Source organism: Danio aesculapii, chromosome 17 (assembly GCF_903798145.1).
Source record: "Danio aesculapii chromosome 17, fDanAes4.1, whole genome shotgun sequence".
Taxonomy (NCBI): domain Eukaryota; kingdom Metazoa; phylum Chordata; class Actinopteri; order Cypriniformes; family Danionidae; genus Danio; species Danio aesculapii.
The window spans coordinates 12,034,062-12,049,126 of NC_079451.1; the positions used below are offsets into that span (position 1 = coordinate 12,034,062).

At 37.5% G+C, this 15,065-nt stretch overlaps 1 protein-coding gene across 1 annotated transcript in view; it reads left to right on the forward strand.

Annotated features, from left to right (window-relative positions):
• The window catches only part of hspa4l (heat shock protein 4 like), a 54,686-nt gene that overhangs the window by 23,982 nt on the left and 15,639 nt on the right, over positions 1 to 15,065 (forward strand). Inside the window, exons 10-12 of the mRNA XM_056476982.1 lie at positions 3,597 to 3,703; positions 5,953 to 6,086; positions 13,274 to 13,470. Of these exons, the coding sequence (XP_056332957.1) occupies positions 3,597 to 3,703; positions 5,953 to 6,086; positions 13,274 to 13,470 (438 nt within the window). The remainder of the gene's footprint in view (positions 1 to 3,596; positions 3,704 to 5,952; positions 6,087 to 13,273; positions 13,471 to 15,065) is intronic.

Genomic DNA, 15,065 nt, shown 5'->3' on the forward strand with positions numbered 1-15,065 from the left:
AACTCAAAGGCTAACAAGATTAGGGATAAACTAAGGTGAGCAGGAAGTGACATGAACACAGAACTGAAACATACAAAAACAGAAACCAGGATGTTACAGACATAACCCAGCAAGCATTTTTTTGTGTTTAAAAGACGTCTAATAGATGTCTTATAGATGTCTAATAGATGTCTAAACATAGTAATTTGGGCTTAAACAAGGCTAAATTTGGGCTGTCAGTAAAAATCTAATAGTCGTAATAATCCAAAACGATGATGATTAGTCTAATTTTGGTGTATTCTTACAATGTGTTCTAACAACATGTGACGCAACAGAATTAAGGAGGAGGGGGGGTCGGCCGATTGGCCGGTCGCCCAGTCAATCATTCAGTCAGTCAGACAGACAGACGGCCGTTCGACAGTGGCCTTTGGTGGGTTTACGCGAGAACAACACGGGTGCAAACAGCACTCTGTGAAATACGTTCGAGATGTGAAAAAGCGCACACAGCGACCTTTCGCGGTTTTGCGAAAACAAAAACTGCAAAAATACGTACCGCCCGGGATGGATTTCGCAGTCTCCAGAAACGTCCGCGGGACTACGTTTTCACAATGAGCCTGGGTTGCTTTTTGGCTGTCTGCAACAAACATGACGCAACAAGGCAGAAACATTTGAATACCAGCCACTGCACACCCAATGAAATGATAAAGGCTTTTAATCTAATTAATACATATTTAACCTCTTTAACATTATTAATAGGCTATTGGGTGACTGGCTACTGAGGTAACACTGAATAAAGCACATAATATGTACCTGAGGTGATAATTCTTATAGTAGTATATGCTGTTGTTCTGTTGTGACGTCGCAGAAATAGAAAGCATTTCTAAAATAGAAATTTTACTCATCGTCGTCGCAAATTGGTTAGGACAAAAACTTTTTTTTAATATGGAAAAGATACCTAGAGATACCTAAAGATACGCTACGATGCATGTAGTTACGACATCTATTAGATTTTCACTGACAGCCCAAATTTAACATTGTTTTAGCCAATTGTTTCATCCATGCTAGACGTCTATTAGATGTCTATTAAACACAAAATTGCTTGGTGCTTATTTTTATGTCCACTAGAGGGTACTTTAAAGGGTTAATTCACCCAAAATTGAAAATTGTGTTATTAATTACCTACCCTCATTTCATTCCAATCCCCTGAGACCTTCGTTCATCTTTCAAACACAAACTACAAATTTTTAGATGAAATCTGAGAGCTCTCTGACCCTCCATAGACAGCAACGGTCCAGAGACGTTTAAAGCATGGACTTTAAAAGATATGGACGTAGTATCCGTGACGTCACCCATAGGTTTTTGAAGAGCGCAAATGAAGCTACAAGTAGGCATGACCAACCGTCGCCATTTTGTTCGCACGTCATCGCACTGACCGGAGGTGATCAAACAAGGGAAAAGAGGCGAAGTGTCAGTGGAGCTACAGAAGCCTGCTAGCATTTTGCTTAGATGGGCTTTTCTTTGGGACAATGCTTAATACTTCATCACCTGCGACTTGTTTGTGCTCTGACCACATGTGCTTGGTTGTGTACTATATCAATAAAGTGTTTAGTCTTTTAAAAACACTGAGCCACTAAACATTGTTCTTATGACGTTTTTCTATGGGAGGAAAACGTGAATCACTTCCAAATACTTCAGATATAGTCTGTGTTAGTAAAAGCAAGGCTATTTATGAAATCCAGGCATAACACTGTATGACAGCGTTTTATAGGACTGTTTTATAGCCTACAGCTAATCAATCTGTAAGATTCTGAAGTGCATTACAGTTCTAAAGAACTTTATAAATGATAAATGATCTTAAATAAAACAAATACATTTACAGAGATGGTAAAAGATGATATAATTTGGGACACATTACATGGGAAATGGAAGCAACTTGAATTGTTTGTGAGCACAATTAAGTGTACACAGCATGCCATATTATCTGATAATTGTTGGAAATAATTCTAAAAGGCATCTGACTGTGTAAAGCCACATAAAACAAAATAAAAATACGATGTATATGCCGAGTTCAGCGGCTATACAGCCGGAATCAGCTGAGGTGACGTGATGGCGACCAGTGAGACCTAGTTGTCACTCAAGTGGCCACGCCGTTAATTATGCAGACTTAATATAACTTAATAAAAACAAAACTGATGAGTTATAAAAAAATGTACCCCCTCACAGTTGTCATGGAGGGTAATAGTAACTGTATGCACCAAAACCATCTAGTGTATCAGGCTGTAAACAATTTTTATCATCTGTAAAATTGGCCATTTACCATTGCAGTCATAGAACATCTGGAGTTCCTGGAGCCAGCCCCCAAAGGTGAGTCGATTAATTGTAGTTCCAGTTACTTCCATATTGGCTTCACGAGGGAGGTTGCAGCTTTATTTAAAGTCCAGAAAAGAAACAAAACACTGTCAAAACAGTGTGACTTCAGGGGTTTAAATGTAATCACATGAAGCTTCAAGAACACTTGTGCACCAAAAAAAAAAAGAATAAAAAAATGATACGGTCTTGCACTTCAGACTAGGGTACGCATTTGCTATGGGCAATATGCATTTGTAATAGAGGCCAGCTAGTGAAGTGCTAAGCAGGTACTTTCCTCTGACCTCTAAAAGGTGTTCTAGAGACAGAAGTTAGGGGCCATGGTCTTTAGCCTCCTTGTTAAAGCAACCGACTCCCATGCAGAAAGTTGCCAGTTCAATGCCAGCTCGGAGCGCGTTGGGTGGTGTAGGACGGATGGGGTTACATTGGTGCCGTGACCCGGATGGGAGTGAGGTTTAGAGGGGTGAGTGTAACGGAGGCCAGCTAGTGAAGTTCTGAGCAGGTAAACCTCATTCCTCTGACCTCTAAAAGGTGTTCTAGTGACAGACGCTAGAGGCCATGGTCTTTAGATACCAGCTCGGAGCGGGTTGGGTGGTGTAGGACCGGCGGAGTTACACATTGTCATACAAAAGTGTTCTTGGACATTTTTTATGATGATAGTTGAAGTCACAAGAAATGTTTTGACAATGTTTTTGTTCAAACTTAGTTCAAACTTTGAACTAATCGGGTCAATTGCTATTTATGGAGGAGGAGGGAGCTCTCAGATTTCATCTAAAATATCTTCAATTGTGTTCTGAAGATGAACGAAGGTCTCAGGGGTTTAGAACAGCATGAGGGTCAGTAATTAAAAACAGAATCATTTTTTTGGGTGAACTAACCCTTTGAGATGTAACTATAAGTCATAATAAGCTGGGTGCACAAAATAACTATTTGGATAAAAAAAATTTTTAGATGAGCAAACTCTCAGTGAAAATGGCCTTGTTAACAGGCGGTATAGATGTCAGCAGAGGTGTGAGCAGTGTGATGTGTGATACAGAGCAGTTCAACACTTGTGCCAGCTCACTGGGGAGTTTGTGGGAGAGGTGTAAAAACAAGATGAAATCTGTGTGATGCATGCATGGATTACCATGCAGCGATGTCTCTGATTCTTTACGCTAATACCACATTTAAACCGCTTATGTAACTGCGTTTGCTTGTGCGTATACTTGAATGTTTATTTATTTATTTTGTGTATGTGTGTTTCTGCCAAGTGTGCAATCCTGTCTCCAGCCTTCAAAGTTCGAGAGTTCTCCATTACAGACACAGTTCCCTTCCCCATTACTCTTCGCTGGAAGTCTCCTACAGATGAAAGTGTTGGGTAAGAGACTCTACTGAAACCATTCTAAACTCTTTGAATCCAGTGTGGATACTTGACTCAACATAAAATTTGAACAGTCTATCTGAAATAAGTGTACACTACCTGACAAAAGTCTTGTCGTCGATCCCAGTTGTAAGAGCAACAAATAACAACTTGACTTCTAGTTGATTGTTTGAAAAAGTTGCAGAAGGTAGATTTTTCGGATGAATCATCTGTTGAGCTGCATCGCGATCATCACAAATACTGCAGAAGATTTATTGGAACCCACATGGACCCAGATTCCCAGAGAAATCTGTTAAGTTTGGTGAAGGAAAAAACATGGTTTGGAGTTACATTCAGTATGGGGGCGTGCAAGAGATCTGCAGAGTGGATGGCAACATCAACAGCCTCAGATATCAAGACATTTGTGCTGCCCATTACATTACAAACCACAGGAGAGGCCAAATTTTTCAGCAGAATAGGGTTCCTTCTCATACTTCAGCCCCCACATCAAAGTTCCTGAAAGCAAAGAAGGTCAAGGTGCACCAGAATTGACCAGCCCAGTCACCAGACATGAACATTATTGAGCTTGTCTGGGGTAAGATGAAGGAGGAGGCATTGAAGATGAATCCAAAGAATCTTGATGAACTCTGGAAAACCTGCAAGAACGCTTTCTTTGCCATTCAAGATAACTTTATTAATAAGTAATTTTAGTCATTGCAGAGATGTATGGATGCAGTCCTCCAAGCTTATGGGAGTCATACACAATATTCTTTCTTTTCCACTGCAGCATGACTATGTATTCTGTACTGTACATTATTTCTGTTTAGTGACAAGACTTTTGTCTAAGCAAAGTCAGACCTTACTGTCCTAATTAAATAATTAAAATCAAGGCATGATCATATTTTATTTTGGTAAAATAAGCGTAGAGGCCTTTGCCTCTCATATAAGCCACTTCTGATACCAAATGATCAATAAGAAGTCAAGTTATTATTTGTTGATATTAAAACTTGGATGGGCGACAAGACTTTTGTCAGGGAGTGTATGCAAATGATGCATTATTTTACCAGTGTTGCCATGACAACAATGTAGCGCTAATGCAAGCAGCAGGAGCAAGTATACTACAAAGAAATGTCCTGTTGGCACATTATTTGAGCAAACTTTTTTTTTCCAGTGAGCATGTGTGGTTCATATATATTTCAACCTTGAAAAATAGGGATGTTCAATACTATTTTCGATACTGTGGGAAACAAATTTAGCAACAGAAAAAAATGCAAATAAAGTAAAAAGGGAAAAAATAACTAAACCATATAATGCTTATATATCAGGTATGTCAGCAGTCCTTAAGGGAATAAATTACAAAAGCAATAAATAAATGAGTGTAATCTCATCTTATTTTCTGATTAAAATAAACGTGTTTAAATCTTAATGTTATTATTAATTATTCATCTTCCTGCTGGTGGGAAAAGAGAGTGTGAGAGAGCAAAGCCAGTATCCATACTAACCAAAAGGCAGATTGTACCATTTGAAATATTTCGGTATCGATATTTATCAATATTTAGTGATATGTCGATATTTAGCAACATATCAGTAGTTTTGACAACACTACACCCTTGTGTGTGCATGGAGAGTAAAACTAGCATGCTGAAAACTGCTGGGTAATATGGCACAGAACAGCTTTTTGTTCAGCTCATATTTTTGCCCATTTTTTTCTTTATACCAGAAAATGCCATTTTTGGCATTTAATTAACCAACACTTGGTGCATCCCTAATTTATTTACTGATGCTCAGAGTTTAGGATTTGAACAAAACACCCCAAGAATTACACGTCAGCATTGAACTTGTTCCAGTGAATCATACTTCAAATCATGCAGCGTATTGAGGAAAGGTGTGATATTACATTTCCTGGCAATCATACTTTGATTTGCACCTGGTGGCCCATAAAAAGTCCTACATGGCAGTAGGGACTAAATCACCCAGTAATGGGAATATAACACAGATCAACTGCAGATGAGAATTTTGCAACCAACCATAACATCCTAGTTAATGCATAATTGTTGTAAATCCACTGGGAACATGCAAGGCTGAAAGGGCATCCGCTGCGTAAAACATATACTGGAATAGTTTGCGGTTCATTCCGCTGTGGCGACCCCTGATAAGTAAGGGACTAAACCAAAGCAAAATTAATGAATTGATAAATATTATTATGAAAACATGTGTTTAGAACTTAAAAAATCTGTTTTTTCCACTTCTTCTTTCCTTGTTTTTAGGGAATGTGAAGTGTACAGTAAGAACCACGCAGCACCTTTCTCCAAGATCATTACCTTTCACAAGAAGGAACCATTTGACCTGGAAGCATTTTATAGTTGTCCACATGATCTGCCATATCCAGACATCAGAATAGGTCTGTATTACTGTATGTTTCATTTCTTTATCAGGATTATTCTAATTACATTTTGCAAAGCCATTCTGACATTAGACTTAATAGGATAGTTCCCCTAAACTGAAAATTCTGCCATCATTTATTCACTTTTTACTGTTCCAAACCTGTTTGAGTTTCTGTCTTCAGTTGAACACAAAGGAAGAAATGCTGGAGAAAGCTGGAAATATCTTCTTTTGTGTTCAACAACTCAAAGTTTTGGAACCACTTCAGACTGAGTAAATAAACAGTTTGGGTGAACTATCTGTTTAATCACAAACCTATTGGAATAAGTTGAAAATGTTTCACTTTGAGTTTGCTTCAGATTCCTCCAGCCTAATTTACCTCAAAAATGAGATCAATTGCTCTGGTGCGAAGCTCAGGGGAACCCTAAATAGTCATTCATGTCCTCATTTGATTAAGAGTGCGCTTAGCATTGTTATCCACTGCGTCCGTGTACCTGTTATATCTTTACACATTAACTGAAGTGGGTTAGGGTGAGAGGGGTCACAGAGGTGTCAAAATACAACCTGGCAGCCAGTTAATTAGGACTGAGACACACCGTCCCTGAAGTGCCAACTCCCATCACACCACATGCACGCTGAACTCTGTTCATATCATGTGTAAGTTAGTGCCTGAATACACTTTCCAAATGTCACTGTCAGAATAGAGAGATTTTCACAGGGATAATTCCCCTTTTACGATCATTTTGTTTTCAAATGGTGTCATAGCTTTTCAAATGATTATCTCCGTCAGTCAGATAGAAGACAGATATAACAGATATTTGCAGGACACCGACCCTTCTGGACTGAGTTTAAAAACCCCAGCTATAGACTGTTACCAATAACATTTTATTATCATCCACAAAAAAGGATCTTTACACAACCTGGGTTTCCATACTAACGTGAAGCGAATCTTTTCAGAGTTTGCAAAAAAAAAAGAAAAAGACAAAAAAATCCCAAATGTGTTTACATCAAGTTGGTATACTGCGTTTATACCAAACTTGGAATTATGTATACGCATACATTTTGATTAAATTACTTACAAAGTCATTGCAAATGCACAAATAGAGACAAACTGATAATGCGCCTCAATTGTGTCTACCCTGCAAGTTCAATCAATTTAACTCAAGCGAAAAAAGTGTGTAAGGAGAAACAAATCCCATGAGTAAACTAGATCGAGAGACATGTAAACTAGATTGAGAGATGTGGTGCTGTGCGTTTGGTGTGAAGTCAGCATTAGAGTGGCTCACTTAAGTATTGGTAACCTAGCAATCAACAGTAAACAAGGCAAGCATAACGAAGACAGCTGCTTGGTCAATTCAATTCAATTCAATTCACCTTTATTTGTATAGCGCTTATACAATGTAGATTGTGTCAAAGCAGCTTCACATAAAAGGTCATAGTAAATTGGAACAGTGTAGTTCAGTTTGTAGTGTTTAAGTTCAGTTCAGTTTAGCTCAGTTCAGTGTGGTTTAATAATCACTACTGAGAGTCCAAATATTGAAGAGCAAATCCAACGATGCGCAGCTCTATAGATCCCGAACCATGCAAGCCAGTGGCGACAGCGGAGAGGGAAAAAAAACTTCACTAAATGGCGAAAGTGAAGAAAAAAAACCTTGAGAGAAACCAGGCTCAGTTGGGCACGATCATTTTAATTTCTCCGCTGGCCAAACGTCTTGTGCAGAGCTGCAGTCTCAGTGGCGGAGGCTGGAAGCTGGCCTCAGCGAAGACTCGTCTGTCTCTGGAGCGTCACAGGAATCAGTCTCATGTTCTCCACTCTTCCATGACCACCACAGTAGCTGCTCAGGATATGGCCTGGTCCAGGATATGGAAATCTTGGGGTCATCTCGTCGTTGGTCTTGGATCGAATCAGTGACTGCATAGTCTGAGGGCCTCGGGAAGAGTATCCCCAGGTGGAAATGGAGAATAAAGAAAATAATTAGCGTAGCTGCTGTTCATAGTGTATATAAGCAAGATGCAGAACCTGTGTGGAAGCCCCCTAAGTGGTGCACTAAGTGTATGCTTTACTGAACAGATAGGTCTTTAATCTAGTTTTGAATTGGGAGAGTGAGTCTGAGCCTCGGACGTTATCAGGAAGGCTATTCCAGAGTTTAGGAGCTATAAATGAGAAAGCTCGACCTCCTTTACTCGACTTTGCTATTCTAGGTACTACCAGAAGCCCTAAGTTTTAAGACCTTCAAGAGCGAGTTGGATTGTAGCGAGACAGAAGATTGTTTAGATAAACAGGAGCTAGATTATTTAAAGCTTTATTTGTAAGAAGCAATATTTTAAATTCAATACGAAACTTAACAGGCAGCCAGTGTAAGGAGGATAAAATTGGGGTGATGTGATCAAATTTTCTAGACCTGGTAAGAACTCTGGCAGCTGCATTTTGTACTAATTGAAGTTTGTTAATAGAGGATGCTGGGCAGCCAGCAAACAGTGCATTACAGTAGTCCAGCCTAGAAGTCATAAAAGCATGGACTAGCTTTTCTGCATCTGAGATGGATAGCATACTTCGTAACTTAGCGATATTTCTCAGATGAAAGAAAGCAGTTTTTGTGACATGGGATATATGATTTTTAAAAGTTAAATTGCTGTCTAATATGACACCCAGATCTTTTATAGTAGAGCTAACGCTAACTTTGTATCCCTCTAATTGTAGGTCGAGTTGGTCATGTGGGTGTAATGTTTGCTATGTCAGAGTTTATTTGGCAAATGCAAACCACCACAAGTAATCACAAAACTTGTTTTTGTGAATTAATTTTTTTATAAAAAAAATTGTCATTTACATCACTCATTTCTCATGTGATAATCCAACATCTGGAACAGCACAGGATTAATGATAGCAGAAGCTGCAGCGAACATTGCATCTAAGTTTATTTACAGTGTTTATAGTTGCTCAGAAGTGCCATGCATGTATTTAAACAGCATATGTGATTTATAAACAGAGTTTCCATGAGGTCTTAAAAAGTCTAACATTTAAAAATCGAAATTTGATTTGGTTTGATTTGAGTTGAATATAAAAACACTTTGAAGAGATTTTGTCTGAAACAGGTACGTCTGTACAGACATCTTTATGATCCATCCATGCGTTATCATAGGGAGAACCAGATGACTAATAATTCTTGGCTAGAAATTGCAACAGCCGTGGGAAAGGAGGAAAGTTTTTGTAAAAGTTTGGAAAAACCTGAGGGATAAGTTTGTTAAAACAAAAAAAGAGGCCATGCAAAAGTGGAGACCTAGGTGGTTTTAATATTACAGAATATGTTTTTCCACCAGTCATAGGTTTTACACTGATGTATATAGTACAATTTTGAATTTAAAACAATTTCATAATTACAAACTAAAATTAAGTAACAAATTATGTCTTTGATAACTGGAAAGGAATATATGAGCCCATCAGTTTACAATATACTGATGCCCAATTTCTAGGCTTTATTGGTGATGATGGTCAGAAATGTTGGACCATTATTGCATTTTTAGCTTATAAGTAGAGGACAGTAACTAGTCAGACAGTAATATGTGAATTGTTGAGTGGGAAAAATAAAAAAAACATTTTGTAAGTGTACCTTTTTTTTGCTCTTATTCTTGCCATAATAGAAATACAATTGAAGAGCAACCCATGTTCTGTTGCCATTAATATTTAACTTTAATAGGTAGAACTGTCCGGGATATAAACAAAAGCAAGTGATGCTTCAAAGTTTTATTTAAAAAATCTTGAATGGTTATAAAAATCTTTATAATCATTATAATAAATTATAAAAAGAATAAAAACAATTACTTTAAAAATATTCAATGATATTAATGATACAACCTATTTCCGGAAATTTTCTACTTTTCTGTTTATCCGTCTGATTTTACTGTCTGTTTCTTTTGACCACCCCCTGTCATTTAAAAGAATATCTCAACGGCGAACGCATCAAGTATAAAAGCCTCGTCCGTTTCGTGAGGTGCGCGATGTGGCGCCAGGCAAAAGTATAAATCAAAGATATTTGTTTGTTTGTTTGTTTTTCTGTAGTTTAATGGTGCATCTAACCTGTCTTTAGTACTGTTCAATTTGAATACATTTATTTTACCACTATTTTGTGATTTTGCATTTTCTCTTTATGTGTATACTTGTTTTTGATATTGTGATATAGGTCTTGAATTTAATACTTAATGGTCTTAAAAAGGTCTTAAAAAGGCTTAAATTTGACATTATGATATCTGCAGAAATCCTAATAAATGATATCTCATTATATGTAGGGTTGCAATATTATGATGAAATATGGCTGTCAATTATTGCTGAATGAATTTGTTTTTGAACAAATTGAGTAACACTGTTTTAGTGAGTCATGCATAAGTACAGTTGTTATAGCATCTGAAATTGATTACTTCCACACTGTATAATATTTGAATGACAGTATACTGAAAGAGTACCTTGGCCAAAGTCATATAATTAAAAAATAAAGCAATTGATCCAGTTGACTTATTTCCACCAATATACTGAAGTGCGCATTCAGTTTATACTTTAATATCCCATGAGATCATGAGAGAGGATTTATGAATATCATTAAAGTAACACAGTGTACACAGTGTTACTTCAATGCCATTTATAAATCCTCAGTGTAGCAAAAACACCATTGTACATCCAAATTACATTCATAGTGTTTGCATAAATATAAATAACTTTTTTGTTTACACAAAAAGAATGTTTAATTATCTGTTTGGAAAATATCTGTAAAAATACAGCTCGTTAGTTTACTGTTTGTTATGCATTAGAAAACCAGAGTTCATGGTAAGTTATGTTAGTAGTGCTTAAATAGAATATTTATATATATATTTATATTGGATATATATTAAAGTCAGTAAAAATGTTACCCATAACTAAACAGTTAATGAGTTCAGTGTAACCCAATTATAGACTCGCATGAAATCACTTATAATCACAATATGCATATATAAATCATATGTAGAATCTATGGGGGACACAAATGAGGTGTCAACGTTAATAAAACACAATTTAATGGGTAATTTAAGAATTAAAAGAAAACATGCTCATTAAATTACTGCCACAGCTGTATCTCTATTAGCAACAACCACACTCATCTCAAGTCTACTAATGAAATGGTGATTAAAATCAGGTGTGCTATATGTGTAAAATGTTCAGTGGGTCTTCCAGGATATGTTCAAAAACCCTCATGAATCTCTTACATTGTGTCTGCGCTTTGTAGTTTATGAAGAGAGTATTTGCAATAGTGCAGAATCCAGTCAAGGAGTGCACAAGCTAAATAAAACTCTTGCATTTTCACATTCTATGCATATCTGAAAAGCCTTTGCATTTCTTCTTGAATAATACTGCAATAAGTTATACTGCCCAACTCTGCAATAAAAAGATGCAAAGAAATAAATCTGATGCAATGCATGCAGATTGAAATGTAATGCACTTCACTTTTCATATATTTCACTTTAGTCAGGATATATTTTGTTTATTGTGCGTAATGTGCAACGTCCCCCTGAATCTTGAAATTGGGGGTCAATTTAAATTATTTTGTTTGCCCCACACTTCCATTCATTTTTGATCCTGCTATATGGAAATATAGCAATAAAATTGCAGCAATAACAGCTTCAGCTCTTCTAGAAAGGTTTCCACAAGGTTTAATAGTGTTTTTTGGGGGGAATTCTTTACCGTTCATCTAGAAGTGCATCTGTGAGGTCAGGCACTGATATGGGACAAGAAGGCCTGGCTCACACTCTGCTTTAATTGATCCCAAAGGTGTGCTGTTGGGTTAAGGTCAGGACTCTTTGCAGGCCATTCATGTTCCTTCACACCAAACAGGCTCATTCATGTATTTTGGGACGTTGCTTTGTGCACTGGTGCGCAGTCAGAAAGGGGCCATTCTCACACTTCACATAGAAAGTTGGGAGCATGAAAATATCCAGAATGTCTTGGTATGCTGAAGCATTAGCATTTTGATGCACATGATCTCATTGGTGTGATCAATCTAGGCTGGTCCCTGAAGCGTACAATCACACTGTTCAGTGTGCAAATAGCGTTTATTTGAGATTGCAGACATTTAAATATACATAAGTACTAGTAACACTTAACATTCATTTTTTGTGAAATACACAATGATGTTTGTGGAGATGTCAACATTAATTATTTTGAAACATAATCTGATGATGTGCTTTATTCATATCAGATGCACACTGTTTAGTTTACAAAAACGTTTAATCTATTCTTCTCCCAGTTAAACAGCCACTTACTTTCATGTATTTTGGGAGAAGTTGATCTGTAAATCCTCCAGCTCTGATCTGTCCTGAAGTGTAGACTTAACACGGTGCTGCCCATCTCCCATAATAGATCAAATAATACAATTCAGTTGGAATCAAATTATAAAATGTAACATTTTAAAGCATTTTAAATGATGAATTACATGTTCTTACACACATTTGAGAATCGAAAAATAAGACAAAGTGCCTCTCGAGCAGTATTCTTGGGCCTTCTATTTGAGTGGGGAAACAACAATATCTCACGATTAAATTTCTTATTAGGAATCAACAATGAAATTAAACAACAGCTGCCTCTTTAGTTTCATTTCTAAACGTTCGAATCACACAAAAACTGCAGAAACTCTGGTCCGAGCCCCTTACCTGGAGGATCTTCAGTCTAAAGCGATCGATGATTGGCTACTGTACTAGAGGGCGTGGCTTTATTCGCCATATTGACCATTACACTATTGCCCATTCAAAACTTGTCTTGTGTATTCTATAGTCTTTGGTTAAACTTGATGTGTCACCATCCAAATTTTAAAGCGGTGCATTCTAAATAAAGTCACATTAAAAAAACTCCCGCGGGGGTTATTCGAAGCTTACACATGAAAGGGTTAAGTGTTCACTGGAACTAAGCCAATGTTGGCTGATCTCGCTCTGTTATGCTACGAGTTGCTGTTGTTCCCAAATCACGTCCACTTTGTTATAATATCACTGAGAGGTTTAGTTGTCAGGAAATTTCACAAATTGACTTATTGCACAGATGACAACCTATCATAGTGCCACAAATTCAGTGAGCTCCTGAGGGAAACCCGTTCTTTCTAGTTGTTGGAACATCTCAATTCAATGATTCAATTTGGAGGGAAACTTATAATGGCAATATAATGTATTATTTTTTGCTTTTGTTGTGTCCAGGCCGCTTTAGCGTCCAGAATGTTGTGCCACAGCCTGATGGAGACAGCTCAAAGGTCAAGGTGAAAGTGCGTGTGAATGTGCATGGCATCTTCAGCGTGTCCAGTGCGTCTCTGATAGAGAAGCAGAAAGGAGAGCCGGAGGACGTGCAGATGGACACAGAGCCTACTGTACAGAATGAAGGCAGGCCAGAGGAGCAGGTACGATACTTTTTAGGGTTATTTAATTAATACCAAATGAATCAAATTAGTTTGCATGTTCTCCCAGTGTTTGTGTGGGTTTCCTCTGGGTGCTTTGGTTTCCCCCACAAGTCCAAAGACATGCTCTATAGGTGAATTGGGTAGGCTTGTCCGTAGTGTATGTGTGTGAATGACAGTGTATCCCAGTGATTGGTTGCAGCTGGAAGGGCATCTGCTGCATGAAAATATGCTGGATAAGTTGGTGGTTCATTCCGCTGTGGCAGTTCCAGATTAATAAAAGGACTAAGCCGAAAATGAATGAATGGTTGAATCAAACAAATTCAAGTAATTGTAGCATTCTGCTGACAACAAGACTAGAGAGAAATATATTAATAATTAGGTAAACCAAAAACAAACAGATAATTTATTACTCTTCATGCTGATTTAAATCAGTGTGAATCTCTTTCTTCCTGAAACACAACAGTTTTCATTTTCGCTCTTGTGACTAATTTAAGCTCACTGCAGTTGGCACTAAAAATGACACCTCTGTCCTGAAGAAGCAGGAGGAGAATTTTTGTTGTTGTTGTTGTCATTATGTTGGAAATTGCTTTATTTAGAGTTTTAATGTGCCGTCAACAGATTTTTTTTTAAAACTAGACTTAAACTAGATAAATAGCAAAAGTTTTGCTTGGTGGTGAACAGATTGCCAGGGGGAGTATAAGTTTCTTATCTTAGGTCTTAGCTCAAGATATAATGTGTTAAATTAGGATTTTCATGAATTTGTATTACAGAAGCAAACCCTATCTTTATTTGGACTCTTTATCCTATCTTACAAAACCGTATCTTATCTCTAGTTAAGAAATCATAAATTGTCATCAAGTATGACAATTCACTCTAGCCTGTGTCCAAGCAACTAATGCCAAGTTTAGGCTGCATGATTTTAGCCCCGATTTTGACTCGCCGACAGGTTTTGAGAAATCGCAGACAAATGCCTGAAATCACAAGCAAATCGGTGCACGTTCACGTGAGTAACAATCACACAGTTTGAACTATCAAAGATGCGATCTGAGAGAATCGTCAATGAGTCGTCGATGCCCATGAGATATTTGGCATGCTAAATATCTGGAGCTGTCTGTGAGTCAAATCATGCCATGTGAAATGAGTTTTGACTAAAAATTACACCGATGATTTCATACAGCCAATGAGAGAGCAGCATCCACTAGTATTGGGATCTGCAGGCCAGCCAGAGGTTAGTAAGAAGTTAAGAGTGCTCATTTTCAGTTTATTTGGACCCAAGAAATGGAGGAAAAACTAGTGTAAATTTGGCAGGAGCACCAATGTCTGTTTGACGTGTCATCTGATCAATACCACAACCGGGTCAAAAAAGAAAAAAGTTTAGGAGAAATTGCTAATAACCTTTAAACCCAGATGAGCAAATATGTACATTTTCTACCCCATTAAAGTCCTCTTTCTCATTATCTACTACGTGTTTTTGATTGTGAGACATAGTTTGAACAAAGTTGTCGGTGAAAGTCATGCAGTGTGAAACCCCCTGTCGTCGATCCATCTTGCAGTTTAAACAAAGCAGCAACAAAACGTTAGCCCAGATAGTCATG